Source organism: Cibotium barometz, chromosome 13, assembly GCF_041138505.1.
Source record: "Cibotium barometz isolate CiBa-2024 chromosome 13, ASM4113850v1, whole genome shotgun sequence".
NCBI classification, from domain to species: domain Eukaryota; kingdom Viridiplantae; phylum Streptophyta; class Polypodiopsida; order Cyatheales; family Cibotiaceae; genus Cibotium; species Cibotium barometz.
Window position 1 is genome coordinate 60,168,964 of NC_141058.1, and position 21,384 is coordinate 60,190,347.

At 46.7% G+C, this 21,384-nt stretch overlaps 1 protein-coding gene across 2 annotated transcripts in view; it reads left to right on the forward strand.

The window, feature by feature from the left end:
- MOS4 (modifier of snc1,4) overlaps window positions 1-21,384 on the forward strand; it is a 61,753-nt gene that overhangs the window by 12,416 nt on the left and 27,953 nt on the right. The window contains exons 2-3 of one of the 2 annotated variants that reach the window (XM_086807805.1): window positions 13,429-13,604; window positions 14,020-14,103. In XM_086807805.1, the coding sequence (XP_086663931.1) occupies window positions 13,429-13,604; window positions 14,020-14,103 (260 nt within the window). The remainder of the gene's footprint in view (window positions 1-13,428; window positions 13,605-14,019; window positions 14,104-21,384) is intronic. The other variant, XM_086807806.1, reaches the window with a different exon arrangement.

Consider the following 21,384-nt stretch of genomic DNA (forward strand, 5'->3'; position numbering starts at 1 on the left):
ATTCTTTTTGGCGACATCCAACTTTCTACTGTAATATGCCACGGGTCTGTTGTTCTGCTGGAGGATTGCACCTATTGCTACATTGCTGGCATCGATGATGACCTCGAAAGGTTCGTCCGATGATGCTAACTTTAATACAGGTGCTTCTAAGGCAGCTTTCTGGAGTGCACGGAATGCATCAAGCGCCTTGCCTGTAACTAAGACTTCCTGCTTGCGAGTCTTCACCCCCTTGAGCAAGTTGGTAAGAGGTGCTGCAAGGTTGGAAAACTGATGGACATGGGTACTATAGGCCTGACAAAGACCTACGAATGAGCGGATTTCTTGGGCGGTCTTAGGAATGTCCCAATCTAAGATCTCCTGAACCTTTGATGGATCCCGTCTAATCCCATTGGAACTGATGATGTAGACCAAATACTGAACTTAACACCAAAGATAGACTTTTTGGCGTTTATGTAGAGCTGATTATCTCGCAAAAGTTGCAAGACTTTCTTCACATTGCCTTCTAAAGTCTTGGAAAGACGATAGGGCATAGTCATAGGGGACGGAAGGGACGGCTGCTTGGAACGCGGGGACGCCGAATCGGGACGGAATAGCGACAGGGACGGACGGACGTCCCCCACGACGCGTCACTCACAGGGGACGGGGACGTCGCAGGGAGACGGCTCTGTGAGGGGACGGCAGAGAGCCGTTTTGCTGGCTGTTTTTTTGGCGTTGTGCTCGCGGTTTTTGGCCGTTGCGCTTGCCGTTTCTAGCCGTTTATGGCTGTTGGCTTGGCCTTGGGCCTTGGCCCTTGAGCCTTGAGCCTTTGAGGCTTGGCCCTCTCTCTCTCTCTCTCTCTTGCCCTTGAGGCTTTCCTCTCTCTCTCTCTCTCTCTCTCTTGCCCTTGAGGCTTTCCTCTCTCTCTCTCTCTCTCTCTCTCTCTCTCTCTCTCTTGCCTATCTATATAAGAACAAGCCTCTACAAGGCTACAAGCACACACAACTCTCAAGGCTCAAGCTTTCAAGCTTCTTCTAGCTTCCAACTTCCAAGTTCCAAGCCTCTAGGCTCTCACACAAGGCTCGCGGGCCGCCGCCCTACTATCTAGATTCTAGAATCTAGACTCTCTCTCTCTCACCTCTCCCTCAAGCCTCTTGAGTCTTCCAACTTCCAAGCCTCTAGGCTCTAGGCCTCTCTCTCTCTCTCTCTCTCACACCTCTCCCTCAACTTTCAGGCCTCTTGAGTCTTCCAACTTCCAAGCCTCAAGCCTCTAGGCTCTAGCCTCTAGGCCTCTCTCTCTCTCTCTCTCTCTCTCTCTCTCATTCCTCAAGGCTCAAGAGTCAAGCCATCTTCAACCATGGCATCCTCCTCACGTGCCGGGACTTCTCGTAAAAGGACAACGGGATGGACATGGTGGGAGGAGGTTAACTACACCCCATCCGCTCATGGAGGCGGTTCTCGGCCATGGGTATGCAAGCTTTGCCCGTGCCAGCGAACGGGTGGCATCGACAAAGTGCGAGCCCACCTCTTGCATGAGAGTGGGCATGAGGTGAGGTTTTGCATGAATGTCACGCCCGAGAAGAGACGGGAACTTCTTGACAAGCTTAGCGTCTACGAAGCGGTCGAAGCGACAAGGACACCACGAGTGGCCGTGGATCCCGCGACAATGGGGAGAGGAACTCAAGCCTCTACAATGGAGTCATGTGGCGGATCGGGATCATGCACACCATCACCTTCACCATCAAGTCGGAATGTTACTCCATCCACGACGCCGGCACCCTCCATCTCCATGGCCTCTCAATCATTACGTGGCCCACGGCGACAATCTACACTTGGGGAGAATTGGAACCCCAAGTTGAAGGAGGAGGTGGATATGGCGGTGGCCCGCTTCTTCTTCCACGACCACATTGCCTTTCAAGCAGCTAGGTAAGTGCAATCGATCATTGCCAATTCATCATTCATGTTTTCATCATCCTAGTCCCCTTCTCATTAGTAAATTACTTTCTTGAATAGGTTGGAATACTTCAAGGTCATGGTTAAGAAGATTGGGGAGTATGGCTCAACCTATACGCCCCCCTCATCCAAGAGCTTGCACACTACATTGCTCGAGAAGGAGAAGCGCATTGTAGAGCAAGCGGCCGACAACACAAAGCGGCAATGGGAGAGGAACGGAGTCTCCCTCATTGTGGATGGATGGAGTGACACCCGCAAGAGGAGTATTCACGGCATGGTTGCATATTCCCGCGGAGAGATGTACTTCATCTCATCTCATGATGCATCCGGCACTAGGAAGAGCGTGGATGTGCTTGCGGCGGAGTGGGCTACCACCATGGAGATCGTTGGCCCCACACATGTAGTGGGCTTTGTTGCGGATGGGGAGCCTTCCAATAGGGCGGTGGGGGCTATTCTCCAAGGTATGTATGGACATGTCACGGTGTCCTTTTGTATGGCTCATTGCCTAAACAACCTCCTCAAGGACATCGGGGCATTGCCATGATCAGCCCGCTCATTGAGGAGGCCAACACCATGGTCTCCTTTGTCCTCAACCACCAAAGACTTCGGCATGAGTTCAACAAGAGGTCCTGTCTCTCTCTCCTCAAATATTCCGACACCCGGTTTGCCTACAACTTTCTCATGTTGGGCCGGTTGAAGGATTGTAGCGGTCCTGTCTCTCTCTCCTCAAATATTCCGACACCCGGTTTGCCTACAACTTTCTCATGTTGGGCCGGTTGAAGGATTGTAGCGGTGCTTTGAGGGGGCTTTTCCTTAGCGACGAGTTTGTCGCCATGCAAGAGTCCCATACAAACACTGGCCAAGAGTGTAGGCTAGGGGCGGATGACGCCTCTTGGTGGGAGCGTGTGAAGACCACAGATGCTATGGTGAGGCCCATAGTCCACCTATTGAGGATTGTAGACGCTATGCAACCATGCATAGGCAAGGTCTACGAGGCCATGGATCGCATGATAAAGAAGTTGAAAGACTTCGTGCCTGACGAAGACAGATACGAGGAGATTGCCTTGTGTCTAGGAAGGTGGTCTCCATTGCATGCAACAGCTTATGTGGTGGACCCAGAATTCCAAGGCAACAAGCAGGAGAGCGATCGGGAGGTGAGCGTTGGATGGAGGATCATCTTGGATTGTCTTGTGCCTGATGCATCGGTTAGGCGCAAGATCAAGGACCAGCTTTCGATGTACAGGTCATTTCATGGCTCCTATGGCTGTCATGATGCACAGGTTGACCGCTCCAAAGTTGGTGCTGCTCTATGGTGGGAGGACTTTGGTTCAGATGGATCGGAGCTGCAACAGCTTGCCATCCGCATACTTAGCCAGGCCGTCAGCTCCTCTTGCTTGGAGCAACTTTGGAGTACCTACAGCCACATTGACTCTAGGAAGAGGAACCAACTCGGGGTAGAGCGTGCCAATGACCTTGTCTTTGTCAGCGCAAACTTCCGAATGCTTTGCAAGAGTGTGACCAAGAAGGCAGATTCCTTCACCGAGTGGGAGATGAGTCAACAAGAAGAGCAACAAGAGGATGAGGTGCAGGAGCAGCATGCCAGTGAGGATGAGACTGAGGATGAGCTTGATGCTTCTTTGGCACAAGCTACCCATGACCGTGAGGCGAGCACTTCACGTGGATGATCATTCATGGATCATGATTCATGGGCCTTACTGCTTAGCTCTAGCCTCTAGCCTCTAGTCTTCAGTACTTTTTTGTCATTGACTCATTTGAGTCCGTCCATGTATTCTGCCTCCTTAAGGCTTTAGTCCTGACTCCTGACTCTCGAGTCATGACTCATTTTGTATCTACTTAATTATTAATATTACTCAAAAGCTTACCATTTTAGTGTAAATTTGTGCTCATTTTGATGTACTTCCAAAGTAGAATAAGTGTAGAGTAGAAAAATTATAAAAAAAAAGTGGGCATTTTATGAGCATGTAACATGTCCAATGGACCAAGCAAACACATGGGCCACAAAGTAAGCCAAAAACGGCTACAAAAAGGCGAAAGAAACGGCGCAGGCGGCAGCGAAACGGCTATAAACAGCCATATCGTACCATACGACACCGTACGATATTGTACGGTATCGTACCGTACGAACCTGTTCGTACCGGTACGAGAAACAACTATGCACGTGCACCTTGCACTCGGGTGCACAGTGACACATTGGCATGATCATTAGTGCATTATTTGTATAGTAGTAGCACCTTTTTATAGGAATATTTGTCGTATGCCGTGACCCGATTTTGAGCCCTCAGTCTAGGGACAGTCAGGCATGAGCTACGTAGGTCAGTCTCTGAGCCTTAGAGGTAAGTCAAGTGTCAATCCTCTTAACCTGCTTGGAGAATTCATCAGTTAGTGCATGTAGATGTCGGCCTTAGCATTAGGTCAAGCATTAGCAGGAATGTAGAAGTCAGTAGGAAAGTCCATGGGCTATTTGGCTTGTCCGAGGGCTCAACTTAGCCTTGGAAGTTGGACCACATGGTAGACCAACCGACCAGTATGGGAGCAGGTTGTACCCAGTCGGCCAGCATTTGCAGCAGGCCGACAACATTCTGGGCACAAACATCCAGTCGGCCAGGTCTATGCAGGTCGGGCAGCAGTAAAAAAAGTCCTAAGCGCAGCATTTTTTGCTGATTGGAGGCAATTTTCAACATATAAAAGCAGTCGCATCTTGTCCATTCAAATGTTCAGGTATTCAGAAAAGATAAGATAGCAGTTCAGCATCCAGTCAACTCCAGGCAACTAAGGAAGCTCCTCTTCACATTCAGCCAGCATATGTGCAGTCCTACAGCTATCTGGACTTGCATCAGTGGCCCGAAGAGTCTTCAGTAGAGCCTTGGATTGGTGGATACTCAACCAACGTACGGTCTTCCTCATCCTTGCATTGGGCAGTCATATCGCTTGTTTACTCAAGCATTGTACAGCATTCTCCAAAGAATAATATAAGCAAATACTCCTGCTTGCAGGGGGGCCTTTCAATGGGTATTTGGGACCCAATACTGTGTTGTCTTCTTCATTCTCATTCTCCTCTCTCTCTCTCTCTCTCTCTCTCTCTCTCTCTCTACTCTCTGAATTAGATGCTAAAGATTCTCACCACATAAAGGTATAAAGAAGGCCCTGTTGTGCATCATCACGATCAAGCTCAGTGCATGTAACACAAATGGTTCTCTCCAGTTTATTGTGCCTATGTCTGGCCAGTTTGTAGATCTGAGTGTTCGGGATCCTAGTTTCTTAGGCCCGTTTATGGCCAGTTTGTGGATCCGAGTGGCCAAGATCCGTGTTTCTTGTGCTTGTTTATAGCTAGTGTGTGGATCGAGTGCCTGGGATTCCAACCCTAGTTCTACGCTTTTCGATGTGCTAGGTTTGCGCCTGAAAATGTCAGTGATGTACTTGTTCTATATTCGAGAAATTTGCTCATAACAAAGTGCACATGCACACATGTTTGCATGCTTGAAATTGTTTTTGCGTGAATTGTTTTTGTGTGTTTGCTTGCCATGAATGTTGAGTTCATGGGCATGGGACGCCTACTTGTGAACTGTGCGATTGCCTTGTATTTTGATGTGTTCGTGTCTTGTGAACAGGTGGTAAGTGCACTAAAAAATCTTTGTGTTAGTTATTAAATATTTTTGTAATGTTTATAACCTTTGTAGGTTAACATTCATTAAAAAATGGGTGGACATTTCTTATTAAGTGCCCAAGGCCCTACTTGGTGGGCACCCTAGTGGCGGAGAAGGGTTTGATTTGGCCAAGCTCTTCGCCACTCTGCTCCCCCATACTCCTCGTACAAAAGAAGGATGGGTCTTACCGCATGTGTGTTGACTACCGGGCATTAAACAAGCTGACTATCAAGAATCGTTTGTTGATTCCACTTATAGCATAGTTACCACGGAACGTCGTTCCGCCTTCCTGGAACGCCGGAACGCCGTTCTGGGCGAAGGCACATTCCCGGAACGCCGGAACGTTCTGCATTTTTTTTTTTTTTTTTGGAACGTTTGTTTTGCTTGCAGAAATGTATGTTCATGTCTTGGGGGAGCAAATATTAGGAAGCATATTTGGCTATCCGTATACAAAAAGTTACATTTTTTTGTGTCATATGCTGACATGTCATATGACGTGGCGTTCCGCGACGTTCCCGATCCGCTCCCGTTCCCGTTCCCGCTCCCGTTCTAGCATCCGACGTTCCCGGAACGTTCCCGTTCCGTGGTAACTATGACTTATAGATGACATTCTTGATAAGCTTGATGGGTCAGCATGCTTTATCTGCATTGATCTGAAGAGTGGGTATCACTATAAAACAGAATGTTCATAGGATGGCATTCTAGACAACTTTTGGACTTCATTAGTACTTAGTCATGCCATTCGGTCTCATGAATGTCCCGGTTACATTCAATAGAATGATTGATTGCATTTTTCGAGGGCATTAGAATTTTCACAGGTGTGTTCTTTGATGACATTGGTGTTCTCCAAGAATGAGGAGGAACATAGAGCTCATTTGGCCATAGTTTTTAGAGAGCTTCACAAGCAAAGCTCTTTATAAACGGCAAAAAGAGTGATTTTTCCCTTTCGGAAATACACTATTTAGGGGCACATTGTATCCAAGGATGGTGTAAGAATGGATCCCGCAAAACTTAATGGCGTTCACTATTGGCCAAAGTTGACGTCCATACATGAAGTACGAAGCTTTCTTCGCTTATGCTCGTATTATCGATGTTTCAAAAGGCATTTTGCTTGGATTGCCTCGCCATCGCATGAGCTTACCAAGAAGAAAGCAGTGTTCAAATGGACCGTGGATGAGATGGATGCATTCTACCAACTTAAGGAAGCACTCATAAGTGGGTCGGTGTTGATAATTCCAGAGTTGCTGAAACCTACTATTGTGGGGTGTGATGCTTGTGGAAATTGCATTGGAGCGGTCCTAAATTAAGAGGGATGTGCCGTGGCTTATGAGAGTTGTCGTTTGCATGATGCTGAGCTTTCTTTTGGCATCTATGAGAAAGAGTTATTGGCTGTAATTCATGCCTTAACCGTTTGGAAACATTATTTTCTTGGGGCTGATTTTACGGTGAAGCAAGATCACCAAAGCCTAAGATACTTTCTCACGCAAACCAAACTGTTTGAGAAGCATATGAGGATGGCAAACTTCCTCTCTATGTTTCATTTTCAGATTGTGCATACTCCAGAAAAGAAGAATGTTGTGGCAGATGCATTGTCAAGGAGACCATATGTGGTTGCAGTTTCCGTTGCCTCACGTGGGGATCTTGAAAGAGTGCACAAAGCGGAAGCAAGATGAGCACTATAGTGATGATCTGAGAAGTGCAAGAGAGAGAGAGAGAGATGAAGCTAATAATATACTGCAATGAAAGCAATCCCGAGCAAGAGACAGAATAGTCTCATAAGGGAAGGATACAAAAGGTAAGAGTGTGTCAACACATGAACCACACCTCCAACAATCAATGAATGGAAAAGGGGAGAGGCCAGCCCACCTATATATAGGTCTATGGGGCTGGCCGACTAGAAATGCATCACCCAACTTGGGAAAAATACCAGGAAAATGGGAAAAAATAAGGGTGGCCAGCCCACAACCAAGGGCCATAAAAGGGATCAAATGTGGGCACAATATGGGGATGAATATGCTAACACCCTCTCTTAGCACCAGATGCTGAACAAACTCCGAGAAGCCGAAGATGAGCCAAGGAAGCTTGAGACACCAGCTTGGTGAACAAATCTGATTTGCTGAAGGACAATACTACAAACGCAAATCTCTTGCAAGAACTCGTTCACGAACATAGTGATATTGAATCTCAATGTGTTTCATACGAGCATGAGACACAGGGTTCTTGGCGATGGCGATGCAACTCTGATTGTCACACCAAAGAAGAGTAGATCCAGTAGGAGGAAAGCCAAGTTCTCCCAATAATCTCTGCAACCAAATCGCCTCAGAGGCAGCATAACAAATTGCACGATACTACTACGCCTCTGTAGAGGAAAGCGCCACAGTAGGCTGCTTTTTACTGCTTCATGAAATGGCTCTCGACCCAAGTGAAAAAACACAACGAGTGGTTGAACGCCAAGTATCCAGATATCTAGCCTAATCTGAATCCGTCGACCATCCTTGAAGAGTGCACCCTTGGCCATAGAAGATGGCAAAGTCCAAAGTACCATGCAAGTACTGAAGCACCTGAGAGCACACCGCCAATGCTGCTGACGGGGTTTGGAATCTGGATGTGAAAGAACTCAGTAAGGTGACTGCGAAACAAATGTCCAATTGGGAGTAGGTCAACCATACCAAACAACCGACGAGAACCCGATATTGTCCCCGATCAATCCTTGGAGAAGCATCAATTAGAGAAAGCTTCTCACTAGTATCCATAGGAGAAGATACTAGTCTACACCCAGTCATTTGAAACCTGTCAAGAATCTCCCGTGTGTACTTCTGCTGAGAGAAGAAAATACCTTGAGGGGTCTGCCAAATCTCAAAGCCAAGAAAATAATGCAGAAGGCCAAGATCCGTCATCTGAAACTTTGTCTCCAAAGCATCCATGACTGAACGGATCCTCGCAAAATAAGAGCTTGTAAAGATGAGGTCATCAACATAGACCACAATGATAACAACTAACCCCCTTTCAAGGAGGATATAATGGTTCGAATATGCATGAGGACGGTGCAGGCCAAGCTTCTGAAAGAACTCATCAATTTGCTGGTACCAAGCCTGCGGAGTCTGCTTCAGACCATACAAAGCTTTCTTCAGCCGATACACATGGTCCTTTTTGCTTGTGGAACCTCAAATCCCGGCCCTTGGCAAACAACCTCGCCTTGTGCTTGTCCAAGTTGCCATTAGCTAGATACTTCGTCTTGAAGATCCACTGCACACCAATCACCTTACGTTGCTGTGGCCTAGGCACCGAAATCCAAGTGCCATTCCATTCAACAGCATCGTGCTTTGCCTGCATAGCACGACACCAAGGCTCATGTGAAAGAGCCTCGTCCACAAAAGTGGGATTAGAAGGACCATGAATACTAGAGGACATAAGAGCATAGTTAACAAACATGTTGCCCTCATGAATTTGTTTTCGTATAACTCTGGAAGATCGCCTAAGAGAATCAGGCGATGGAGCAGAAGGAAGCTTACACAACCCAGAATCACGAACTGTCTAAAAATACCATCTAAGCACCGTTCTGCTTGAGCTCGATGGAGGAGGAGGAGAGTCATCATCATCATCTGATTGAGAATCCATAGTTGGAGGTGTAACGGAAGCAGGGGGGGGGAGGAGGAGGAGGAGGCGGAGGAGGTGGAGGAAGAAGCAGCTAACCACCCCCCTCAAAAGATGCAGTAGTCTCGTTGAACACCACATCACGACTCACAACAACTTTGTTGGCCTTCTGATCATACAGACGAAATTGCATTGGACACAGAACTATATTCAAGAAAAGTCATTCGCTGAGACTTCGAGTCCAGTCGAGGTAAAGAAGAGTGCTCAAGCATAGCACGAGCCATCTCCATGATAGTCCTATTCTTCCTCTCTGCAACTCCATTCTGTGATGGAGTATATGCTGTAGTAAGCTGTCTCCGAATGCCATGATCCTTGCAATATTGTTGAAACTCTTGGGATGTAAACTCACCCTCTTTGTCACTCTTGAGAACCTTGACCGAAGAATTGGTCTCTTTTTCCACCTCAACCCTCCAATCACAAAAGTGCTGAAAAGGCTCATCCTTGGACTTCAAAAAGAAAACCCAGGTAAATCTGGAGAAGTCATCCACCGTCACGGCCGTCGGGCATGTACAACGCCTTATATCAACGTTGATGTTTTGCATCGAGTTGATGCAGAACATCAACTTTTTTATAAAATTCGATGTTTTGCGTCAACTTACAAGAGCAAGTGATGTTGAAGATCTATGTGTTGCCTCCTTCGGAAAGGGGGCTCGGTGTCGTTTCCCTTGTAAACAAGAGGAACAAACAAAAGTTGGAGGCTTGATGGTCGGTAGACCTTCAACCAACCTATCCTTTGAAGCTCGCTGTAGAAGCTGATAGCTCAAATGGCCAAACCGAGCATGCCAAAGAGCTGAAGAGGAACCAATAGAGAGCAAAGCAGTCAACTTGTACAGGCCATTATCTCGGACTCCTTGAGCCAAGATGCTACCAGTCTCCTTATCACGAATAGTAATATCGTGATGTGAGAAGATCACCTCTGCACCCTGAGTTGTAAGCACTCACTGACAAAAGGTTAAATGCCAATTCTGGAATGTACAAAACGTGAGAGAAGTATCTCTTGTTCTCGGAGGAGCAAAGGATGGGGATGGTGCCACGTCCATGAACTGGCACGGAAGAAGCATCACCCAAAGTGATATTGCCTGTCCTGGTAGTAAAGTCCTCGAACCAATCTCGATGAGGTGTCATGTGTGCAGTAGCACCGCTATCCACAATCCAAGACCGAGAGTGAGAAGTCACAAGAGCCAGCATACGATGAGCACCGGCTAATAAAAGAATACCATCGTCCTTCTTGGTTTGGGACACCCCTGTAGAGGTAGAGTCCTTTGCTTCTTCATCCCGCTTCTTCTTGTAACATTGGGGGCCGGGGCTGTTTATGATCCTTCTTGCCACAATAGTGACACTCCACGTCCTTGTTTTTAGAAGATTTATTTTTGTCTGTCTTTATCTTTGTCATTGTCCTTGGAGTTCTTGTGAGAATCCGCTTTTCCTTTCTTCAGTCAATTCTTCCCTTTACCTCGAGCAACCAAAGCTCCATCAAAACCACTAGAGGTGCCAGTCCGCTCCTCAAAGAGAGACTCAATCTGCATAATGGAGGGGAGAACTTCCTCCCAAGTGATTGGAACTGGACGAGGAGAAGAAACAAGAGACTGAAAGAGAGCATCAAACCTCTCTGGAAGCTTGGAGAGAAGTTGGATAGTGATATCTTGAGTAGAGATATTCTTGCCACATATAGCAAGCTTGTCTCGGAGATCTTTCATCTTCGTGATGAAAATAGATAAAGATGGAAAGGCAGAAACTGAAAGATTCATAAGCTGCTTTTCCAAAGCCAAAATCCGACCCGGAGACTTAATCTTGTAAAGATCTGCAAGTGCCCTTCAAACTTCATGTGCAACATCTGCTGTACGCACATGAGAGAAAACATAATCTTGACAATTCAACATCAGAAAGGAAGAAACACGAATCATTCGCTTGCCAAACATCAATCTGTGCTTGAGTCACACCAACGGTAGAAAGGGTGGGAGGGGTGGCATTGGCAGCTGTAATGAGCCAGTCCCAGAGATCCACTCCATGCAAGGCTGATTTCACCTTCACCTTCCATAAAGTATAGTTGGAGCCATCCAACTTTGCAGACTTAGAACATATGAGAGTAGTTGGGGCAGCCATCACTAAAACTCGGGCTCAATCTCAGAAGAAGAAGAAAAAGAAACGCACACCTTAGAAGAACGAAGTGTCCACCAGAGGTACCAAGGTTGCCATCAAAGCCAGAATCACCACAAGACCTTATAGATAGTGTCCACTGGAGAAGAAAACACAGCCAAACAGGGGGCTGCAGACCTGAAAATACAGGCCGACCAGCTTCCACACTTCTGTAGAGAAAAACGCTGACGAGAATATACCTGTAGGCTGTAAGCGATGAAGCCTAGAAGAAGGTAGAGCGACCAACAGCAATCATCCAGAACATATAACAATCCAGAGGGCTGTGAATCTGAAAAACCTAGAGGTGAAGGGGCTGTAGATAGGGCAAAATCTGGGGCAGCAGAGAAAACTCTGAACCTAGAGCTCTGATACCATGAAAGAGTGCACAAAGCAGAAGCAAGATGAGCACTAGTGTGTGCTGATCTGAGAAGTGCAAGAGAGAGAGATATGAAGCTAATACGTTGAATATACTGTACTGAAAGCAATCCCGAGCAAGAGACAGAATAGTCTCATAAGTGAAGGATACAAAAGGTGAGAGTGCATCAACACATGAACCACACCTCCAACAATCAATGAATGGAAAAGGGGAGAGGCCAGCCCACCTATATATAGGTCATATGGGGCTGGCCAACTAGAGCAACAAGACCTGGTCGACTGGAAATGCATCACCTGACTTGGGAAAAATACTAGGAAAATGGGGAAAAGTAAGGAGAAAATAAGGGTGGCCAGCCCACAACCAAGGGCCATAAAAGGGATCAAATGTGGCACAATACATGGGCAGAATATGGGGATGAATATGCTAATAATGGTGTGAGGCATTGACTGCGGGGAGGCAATGCAAATAGGAAGGGAATCAATGGATGGAATCCCAGCCGTCCGTGAAAGAACCGAAGTGGTGGTGGGGGGGATTCCATCTCTCTTCCGATACCACCTATCACTGGGAGGAGAGGAAGATATTCCTTCCTAAGACCTGGAAAACAAACTGTCTCACGGGAAAGCTTGAGATGCCAGCCAAAGGATTGGACACCGGGTCGAAGCTGTGCTGCCACCTCGCAAACAAGGCCTAGGCCATACGCAGTGCGACGGGGCTGAGTTGCATGACTCAGTCTGAAGCTACAGGTGAATTGAACTCAACCTGACAGTAGCCACGCCCCAAGGGATGAATGTCAGTGACCTTTCCAGGCGCGTTGAGAAGGCTTGCCTGTAACATATCCCTGAACTGCCCGCACAGTGGTGGCTACCCACAATCTTGCATACCAGGGTGGAGGCCTCCAAAGAAGCGATTGTCGTAGCGAGAATCTAGAGATCTTCTTGTGAAAAGGGCAGGCAAGGGACGGCGGCGGCCTCGGTCTGGGATGATGGAGCGGCTACCATGGAGTCCAAGAGCAGAAGATGCCGAAACTTGCCACAGACAAAGAAAACCTAGAGAGCTATAAGAACATAACTGGGAATACAGGAGAGGATAGGTGATGCAAGGGGGGGGGAAGCTGCCCATAGAGCCTAGGTGAAGAAGGGGGGAGGGTGGGGAGAGCAGAGGGCTAGGCGAGTCCCCTCTAGAGCCTACATGCATATGGATCTCCAGATCTGCCATGCTGTAAGATTGGCAATGATCTCCCAAGAAGAGTCTGAAGGAGAATGAGGTCTGTGTAAAGATACCGGTACTGCATCTAGGGTGATAGGTTGAGGGACGACTCTAGATCAAAATGGCCTGGTCAGAATCTGCTCCCTGCCACAGATCCCTAAGTAAATTTAAAGGATATTAGGTCACTGAGTGACTTGTCTTGTCGGCAAGTTCTTAACTGACTTTATAATGGGTCTCCAATTGCAATACCCATCTCGATACACACACAGAGTATATAGACGGAAATAATATTAGCTCCTAGCTAAGTCCTTGTCTGAATATTAAAGTAGATGGTGTTAAGAAGCACCTCAAGTATTGGCTTCATATACATACTACATAGTGCTACATATGCCGAATTGTAACCTGTGCCCATAATTCCCTGTTACACCATTCTCATTTCCAACTATTTGTTTTATGCCACAGAATTGCCCTATGTTGGCAAAGGAATACGAGCGTGTGCGTGCTGGAAAGGTAGGTGCAGTGCTTGATATGTCACGTTATGGACTAGAGCCGCCAGCACCGAATAGGCGTGGTGATGTCAATGCTTGGAAGCATGCTCTTCATAATGCACAAAGTCAGCTGCAGCATCAAACCTTAAGGTGAGCCTTCTTCTGTAATAATTTTATATTAACATAGTATCTAGCATGTTTGTGTGATATTGCACATCTTGAGAAAAGAAGCAAACATCACAGGCTACAGAAACGATGTTTTATGCCAAATCACATGTGACCACCCTTTTTTTCAATGGCCATGCAAATGTTTTATGTATTACTGTAGTCCATCTCTAGAGGAATATTCGACTTTGCAAGTGTGTGAGATAGCAAATCGAAGTTACATCACATCAAGGATATGCTCTGGGAATTCACATATGGCCAGCTTTCAATCCCTATATAAAGAGTTCATCTACTAATTTAACAACTTTATCATTTGTGGACCTGTATGATACCGTGTGTAAATGTAGTTCAAAACTAGAAGTTGAGAGTCGATGCTAATTCAAATTACTGCTGCTTGCAGGCTTGAAAATCTTGATCTGATGCTGAAGTATGGAAGTCATGCTTGGGTAATTCATAATCAGCATCTAGAGGCTTTTTTAGCAAGGTTTCAATCTGGATCCTTTCCAATCACATCCTTTCTATAAGTTAGTTACCTTAAAAAAAAAGCAGGAAGTGGAAGAACATGTACTGCAATAAATAAGTCATAATAGGGAATTCTACTTTGAGGAGAATGATGACTGTGCTAGCTAGAAGGCGACAAAGCTTAGTATGTAAGGCACTTGGATGAGAGTAGGGTCACATTGCCTACTTGGTGGATTCCATGACAGGCTGCCATTGTCACTATGTCCCTTGTAATACAGAACCCCTCTTATACAAAATATCCGAGAGAGGAATTGTCCCACTATTTGCAGCAGTGAGTACAGCTTTGCGAACTCCTTTCATGGAGTTGTTCGCATGTGTGACAATAGCTCCTTGGGGAGCAGACCCAAGAGATGAAAACAGACCTCGCTGAGAAGTGATATGCTTGCTAGCACTACTATCAAAATACTAGATATGCGAATTTGTCACTGACATGTATACATCATGTAGAGAAGGATCATAACTATACTGCACATGGAATGCCCAATCATCCTGTGCAAAGTTCGTGGATTTCTTCTTCTCAACACCAGGTGTTGATGCAACAGCCATAGCCACGCATGAATCTTCCATTCTCCTTTGCCAGCCTTTTCCTACACTCATTAATGTAACGACCAGGTTTCTTGCAATAGTTGCACTTGCTCTTTTTCTTAGGCTTGTCGCCCTCTTTCTTTGCATTCTTGGCAAGGATTGGGCTGTATTTGTTTTAAGACTTATTACCCTCCCCTCCTCCCTTTCTGGACGGATGCTTTGCCTTTTTTTACTACACTGATTTGTTGCAAAGGTATGGTCCCTAATACGCATATCAGACCTGTTTTGCCTTGACTGCTCTTCTTGCAAGAGAATTGAAACCAACCCATCAAATGTCAGGACATTTGGATTATCCTTCATCATGAGTCTAATGATAGAAGCACAACTCTGGTATGAGTCCGACGACACATTGAGAACGATGGGCACCAATGAACTGTTAGGGTACACCTCATCCACACTTGCAAGTTGCTCCTTTCAAATCTTTGATTTTCATGAGAAAACCATCCTTCAAATCTCCCTCATTCATATGCTCTATCTCAAGATGCTGACGCGGGAAGGCAACTCATGCCTCATTGCGTATGTGGCAAAGTGTTGCAACAAGTGCATCTCAAGCCTCCTTGGCAGTCTTACATGAGCGAATATGAGGCTATGAGTAACTCATTGAAGGAAGACACTTGCGAGTGTACTAAAAATGAGTGTAGGGAGTAGAGACGGTTATCTAATAGAAAATGTCTAATTGAGATTGACTAATAAGTAACAGATGCAAGCGGTGCAGAAGATCAATGTCGATGTGGAGGGTCGACGACGCGGAGAGGGTGCAGGAGCGAAGATCAATGTCGATGCGAAAGGTCGACGACACGGAGAGGGTGTAGGAGCCAGAGCACCGAAGGTCAGCCGTGAACAGAGGTGTGGGTGCAACTATTGTGAAGGGGCCGAAAAGTGGGGTTCCTCGGGTAAGGCCATGTGGGCTTTGCTCAGCCGGGGCTCGCAGAGCACCGCCATGTGCTGCCCAAATGCTTGCCACCATAAGTGAGCATATGCCTACAAATCCCCTCTGTAGTGGAAGTGTGAACCTGTACAAGATAGCAGATCACTCTCTGTATGAGAGTAAGCCCAAAGCTTTGCGGAAAGCTTCAAACTTTTCTCGAGGGAAAGCCTTTGTGAATAGATCTGCAACATTATCCTGTTTAGGGCAATAAGATAAACTGATCTCCCCTGCATGTAGCCTCTCTCTGACATAGTGATAATGAATCTCTATGTGCTTGGTACGTGCATGAAATACTGGATTTCGTGCCACGGCCATAGCACTCTGGCTATCAGTGAGAATGGTGGTGGGTGTCTGCTGACACTCACGAAGATCAGCCAATAGTCTCCTCAACCATACACAATCTACTGTAGCTGTAAAGACTGCCTTGTACTCAGTCTCACAAGTAGATGTAGCAACAGTGGGTTGCTTTTTACTCAACCAAGATATGCATGAATTGCCAAGAAAAAAACAATTCCCACTGGTGGATTGTCCGGTATCATAATCACCAGCCCAATCTGAATCACTGTATGCATAAAGATGCAAGCTGCCCCCCTTGGGATAGAACAAACCAAGATCCAGGGTACCCTTAAGATAACGAAAAATGCGTTTGACTGCTTGCCAATGCTTTGTGCCTGGGCTGTGCATGAATTTGCTCAACAAAGACACCCCAAAAGATATGTCTGGCCTCGTGTTACACAAGTAAATGAGGCATCCCACTGCCTGGCTGTAAATGCCGGCCTCAAAAGGCTCTCCAATATCATGCATAGTAAGCCGTACACCTGGTTCTACCGGAGTAGAAATGGGCTTACATTCATCCATGTGAAACCTTTTTAGCAAACTTTTTATGTACTTAGTTTGCTGCATAACAATGCCATCATCTGTATGCATAAACTGTATGCCGAGATAGTAGGCCCCATGACATATCAAATTCAGCTTTCAAATCAGCTTTGAAATCTGAAATTTGTGCTTTGCTTGTACCTGCAATGAGCATGTCATCTACATACAAGATGACTATGAGAATATCGGCATCGGTTTTCTTCACATACAATGTGCTTTCAGCTAGACTATTCTCATAACCTTGGCTGGTTAGATGAGCATGTATCTTATCATACCAAGCTCTTGGAGCTTGCTTTAACCCATACAATGCTTTGTGTAACCTGCATACTTTATGTTTCTTACCAGGAACTACAAAACCAATGGGCTGATTTACATATACTTCCTCCTGTAAATCCCCATTTAAGAATGCAGTTTTGATGTCCAATTGATGCACTTTCCATCCTTTATGGACAGCCAATGCAATCACTGATCTTATTGTGGTCATTCTCGAAGTAGGAGCAAAAGTCTCTTCATAATCTAGTCCCTTTTTCTGGGAGTAGCCTTTGTTCCTGTCAATAGTACCATCAGACTTTCTTTTGACTTTGTACACCCACTTTGTTCCAATTACATGCTTGCCTTTAGGCAATTCCACAAGATCCCATGTATTGCTCTTAATGATAGAAGAAATTTCAGCTTGCATGGCTTGCAACCAATGCTCATTCTCATGTGCTTCTTCGTAAGAAAAGGTTCTTCTGAATCAAAGAGACCACCCATTGCTAATGCAGACTCCCCACGATGTATATTCAAAGCATGGCTGGAACTAGCCCTTGTTCTATCTGTGAGTGGAGCTGCAAGTTTGCTTTCTTGCAAAGTTTTCAGCAACCATCTTGGCACTGACTTGGCTGTGTCTATGGCTGTTTGCCCTTCCCTGACAAGATCTTTCACTTCTTCCATAGAAGGGTGCTGAATGGCTGGCTGTTCCACATGTTCTATGAAACCGATCCCGTCAAGTGGGAAGACTCCGTTGGACACCCACATGCGTAATAGCACAACTTTAAAACCACAATTTGAAATGGACAACTTAATACAACTTGAAATGAAATGAAATGGAAAGATGGACACCAGCACTGGGGCCGGAACGGGCCGACCCCCCCTCAATATATTATATATTTATTGGGAGTATTTAACAAATACAATGCTCCATGGTTTTCAAGAACCAAATGATGTCCATGTACATATGTATACAGTACCAAACAAATAGCCTGTGCTTTCACTGGACTCCGCGGAGAGCGCCTCACGAGACCACGCACAAATAGGCGCTCTCGTACTAACGCCTAGCTCTCCCGATCTCAGCACCTTTGGACCGAGGTTCTCCAATAGAGCTTGGACTACCCGGCACCGAACGGGTGTTGGCCGTAAAGGGAGTCGGGAATCTTTATCAGATTTAACACAAAGTACTTTATTTAAATCTGGAAATTCACTTACTTGTGGTTGGCAGATAGAGGACCAATACCCGTGGTATTTGTGTAGAAGGTGTAGCCACCCAGGAGATGTGAAGTCCTCTTGTAGTCACCAGTGGAGAAGACGTGCAACCTCTTTCAAAGAAGAAAATAGAGCGGCAACCTTAGGAGAGGTAACACCTTGCTGAAATCTGCTGGATAGAAGAAGCAGCCACCTTGTTGAGATGGCACAGCCGCCTCGTAGAGAACTTAACGTAGCCACCAAGACCGGTACAACCGCAAAGGCCACAGCCGCCTGGTGTGAGAGAAGGAGCACCCACTTGCAAGGGAGGAGATGCCTGGCTGCAACGTGGAGGAACCGGCTGATTTGAATGGGCAGCCGCTTGTAGATAGTGGGCAGCCCTGCTGAAAGACAGAAGCAGCCTGTGAAGTATGCAGCTGCCTGTAGATGGTGGGCAGCCACCTGTAGGATAATGGGCATCCCTGCTAAAAGACAGGCACAGCTCGCTGGAGAGGGCCCACGACTGCCTGGAAGAGAAACGGGCAGCGTCGTGTGCAGGTATGCTGCCGCCTGTAGGAGCAGCCGCCTGAGGAAGCAGAGGCAGCACGCTGAAGTGAGGAGCAGCCGCTTGGTAGAGTGTGGGCAGCCGTACAACAAGATATGGCAGCCGTCTGTCAGCAAATAAAACGCAGAGATGGTCGCCGGTGGTTTTTCTCTTACGAAGGATGGTTGTCACCAATTGGCCGACCATTTGGTCCATCTCCAGTTTTTGCGTCTCGTTCACTTGAGGCCAGACCGGTGTCTCATGTGAAGAGGCCAGTATTTTGCTGACATGGACGGGAGCCAGACTGGTGCCACCCGTGTGTTAGCAAGATGGTGTCGTATGGACGGGAGCCAGATCAGTGCCACCCGTGTATGACCTGGACTGTTTTCGACCCATGGGATTGTCACGCCATGGAAGAGCCAGTATTCGTGCCGTGTTTTGCCTATGGGACTGTCACACCATAGGGAGACTCGTGCCTGGAACTGTGTCTTACCTATGGGACTGTCACTCCATAGGAAGACCAGGTTTTTATGTTTTTATGTCGTGCCAGTTTTGTGCCGACAGATATTTTGTACTTGTTCCATGAACGGGAGATATGTCCATGTTACTATTTGCACATGCACACATATTTTGCATGTTTGAAACTGTTTTCGCATGACATGTATTTGTGTGTTTGTCTGCTTGACGTGTTACTTACTGAGCGGGGACGCCTGCCAGTGAGTCGTGAAGTCTGCTCTGTATTCTGACAAGTTTTGGTGCATGTGAACAGGTGGTAAGTATGTTGCACATGTTGTTTTTATTATTTTATTTCTAACCTCTTATTTTATAAGGTTAGGTGTTCACATTTATTTAAATGTGGGCACCCCCTTTGGGCACCCACTTAGGGGCCAAGGTGGGGAGCCCCACTTAAGTGAGTGTGGGGGTGGGCATGGGCACCTACCCAAACTCCCCACCCACATGCAAGCGTGGAAAAACTCTAGTTGTAACTCCACATTAATTTTATTAAAAAAGGCTTCATCCATGAAGCGTAAAGCATCAATCGTTTTCTCTCCTTCAAGCGTGGGCATCCATCGCTTCCATCTAGCGTTGAATTCATCAACCGGCGATTACCTTGGCTGGCGGCTCTTTTGTCTACAGCACCTGGCGGCTGCTTCACCACCCATACAAGCGGCTGCCATCTCTCCCTTTACTACTGCACGAATTCTGTCCCCAGGCGACTGGCTGCAACAGCACTACAGGCGGCTGCCATCTTACTCTGTACTGCTGCTCTTCACAGGCAGCTGTCTATTTCTCAAGCTGCACCATAAGGCTGACGGCTGCCTACTCTACAGGCGGCTGTGTGTTTCATCTCTAGCAAGGCTGCGCTGCCCCTTGCAGGTGGATGTGTGCCCACTTCCAGCAAACGACTGCACCAGCTCCACCCTCACTACAAGGCTACGCTGCCTTCTTTCTGCAGGCGACTGTGTGACCGACTTCAGTGGGCTACTCCTCTTCTCCTGCAGGCGCCTACTCCTCCTCCCAAGCAGGCGATCCCTTCTCCATACAGGAGGCTGTGCCTTCTACAAGGTGGCTGCACTTGTTGTAGCCAGGCGGCATCTCCCTTCTTCAGGTGGCTACATCTACTCCACAGGCAGCTACCCCTCTTCTTCCTCGACAGGCTGCTGTGTCTCGGTGTCCCTCACAAGGGTGGCTTCAGCATACCACAAGTATTGGTTTTCTATCAACCATCTACAAGTAAGTGAATTTCAGATTTCAATAAAGTATTTTATGTTTAAATCTGATAAGGGATTCATCCCGCTCGGCCAACACCCGTTCGGTGCCGGGTTGTCCAAGCTATATTGGCGAACCTCGGTCCAAAGGTGCTGAGATCGGGAGAGCCAGGCGTTAGTACGAGAGCGCCTGTTTGTGCGTGGTCTCGGAACACCAGTGAGGCGCTCTCCGCGGAGTCCAGTGAAAGCACAGGGCCGTAGCGATTGGACCACACTAGTGGTTGTTCTGCTTCGAGCTTCTACATCGAAATTCGAGCCTATTTGTTTGGTACTGTTTTCATATGTACATGGACATTATCTGGTTCTTGGAACCCATGGAGCATTGTATTCATTAAATACTCCCAATAAATATATCATATATTGAGGGGGGGTCGGCCCGTTCCGGCCCCAGTGCTGGTGTCCATCTTTCCATTTCATTTCATTTAAATTTCAAGTTGTTTTAAGTTGTCCATTTCAAATTTGTGGTTTTAAAGTTGTGCTATTAAGCGTGTGGGTGTCCAACGGAGTCTTTCCCACTTGATGGGATCGGTTTCATTGGTATCAGAGCACGGTTGTTTCCCTCTTCCTAGTGGGGAAACGAACCTGTGTACTGGACATCCCGCTTTTAGCAAACTTAAAACACAATGCAACCCTTTGGAAGTGCCAAATTCGAGGGGTCCATCTAGTGCCTCTCGTGGGTCTGATGCCCTGCGTGGTAGACACAAGCCCCTTGAAAGGGTGATGGATAGTGAATCCAAGGGTCAACTGTCTCCAGGAAAGACAGTTATGCTTGAACAAGAGCCTGAAGCTATGAGGGCTGAAATGGAACATATCAGAAAACTTTTGCAGGCTCAAGAGCAAGAATTAAAGTTTTTGCATGAAGATCCTCATCTACAAAGTGCTATTTAAGCCAGGAAGGCTGATGCTATGGTAGATGTAACTTTTGAATCAATGGCTCGTGAAGTGGGCAAGAAACCAAGGGAGTTGGCACTTGCCTATCTCCTTCGCAAAGGTGATATCAAAGAGGGGGATGACGGAGAGCTGAAATTCAGAAATCCACCTCGTTTGAAGCATGGAGATCCTGCATCCCAAAGGCTGAAATCTTTTATGCAAAAGGAAGAG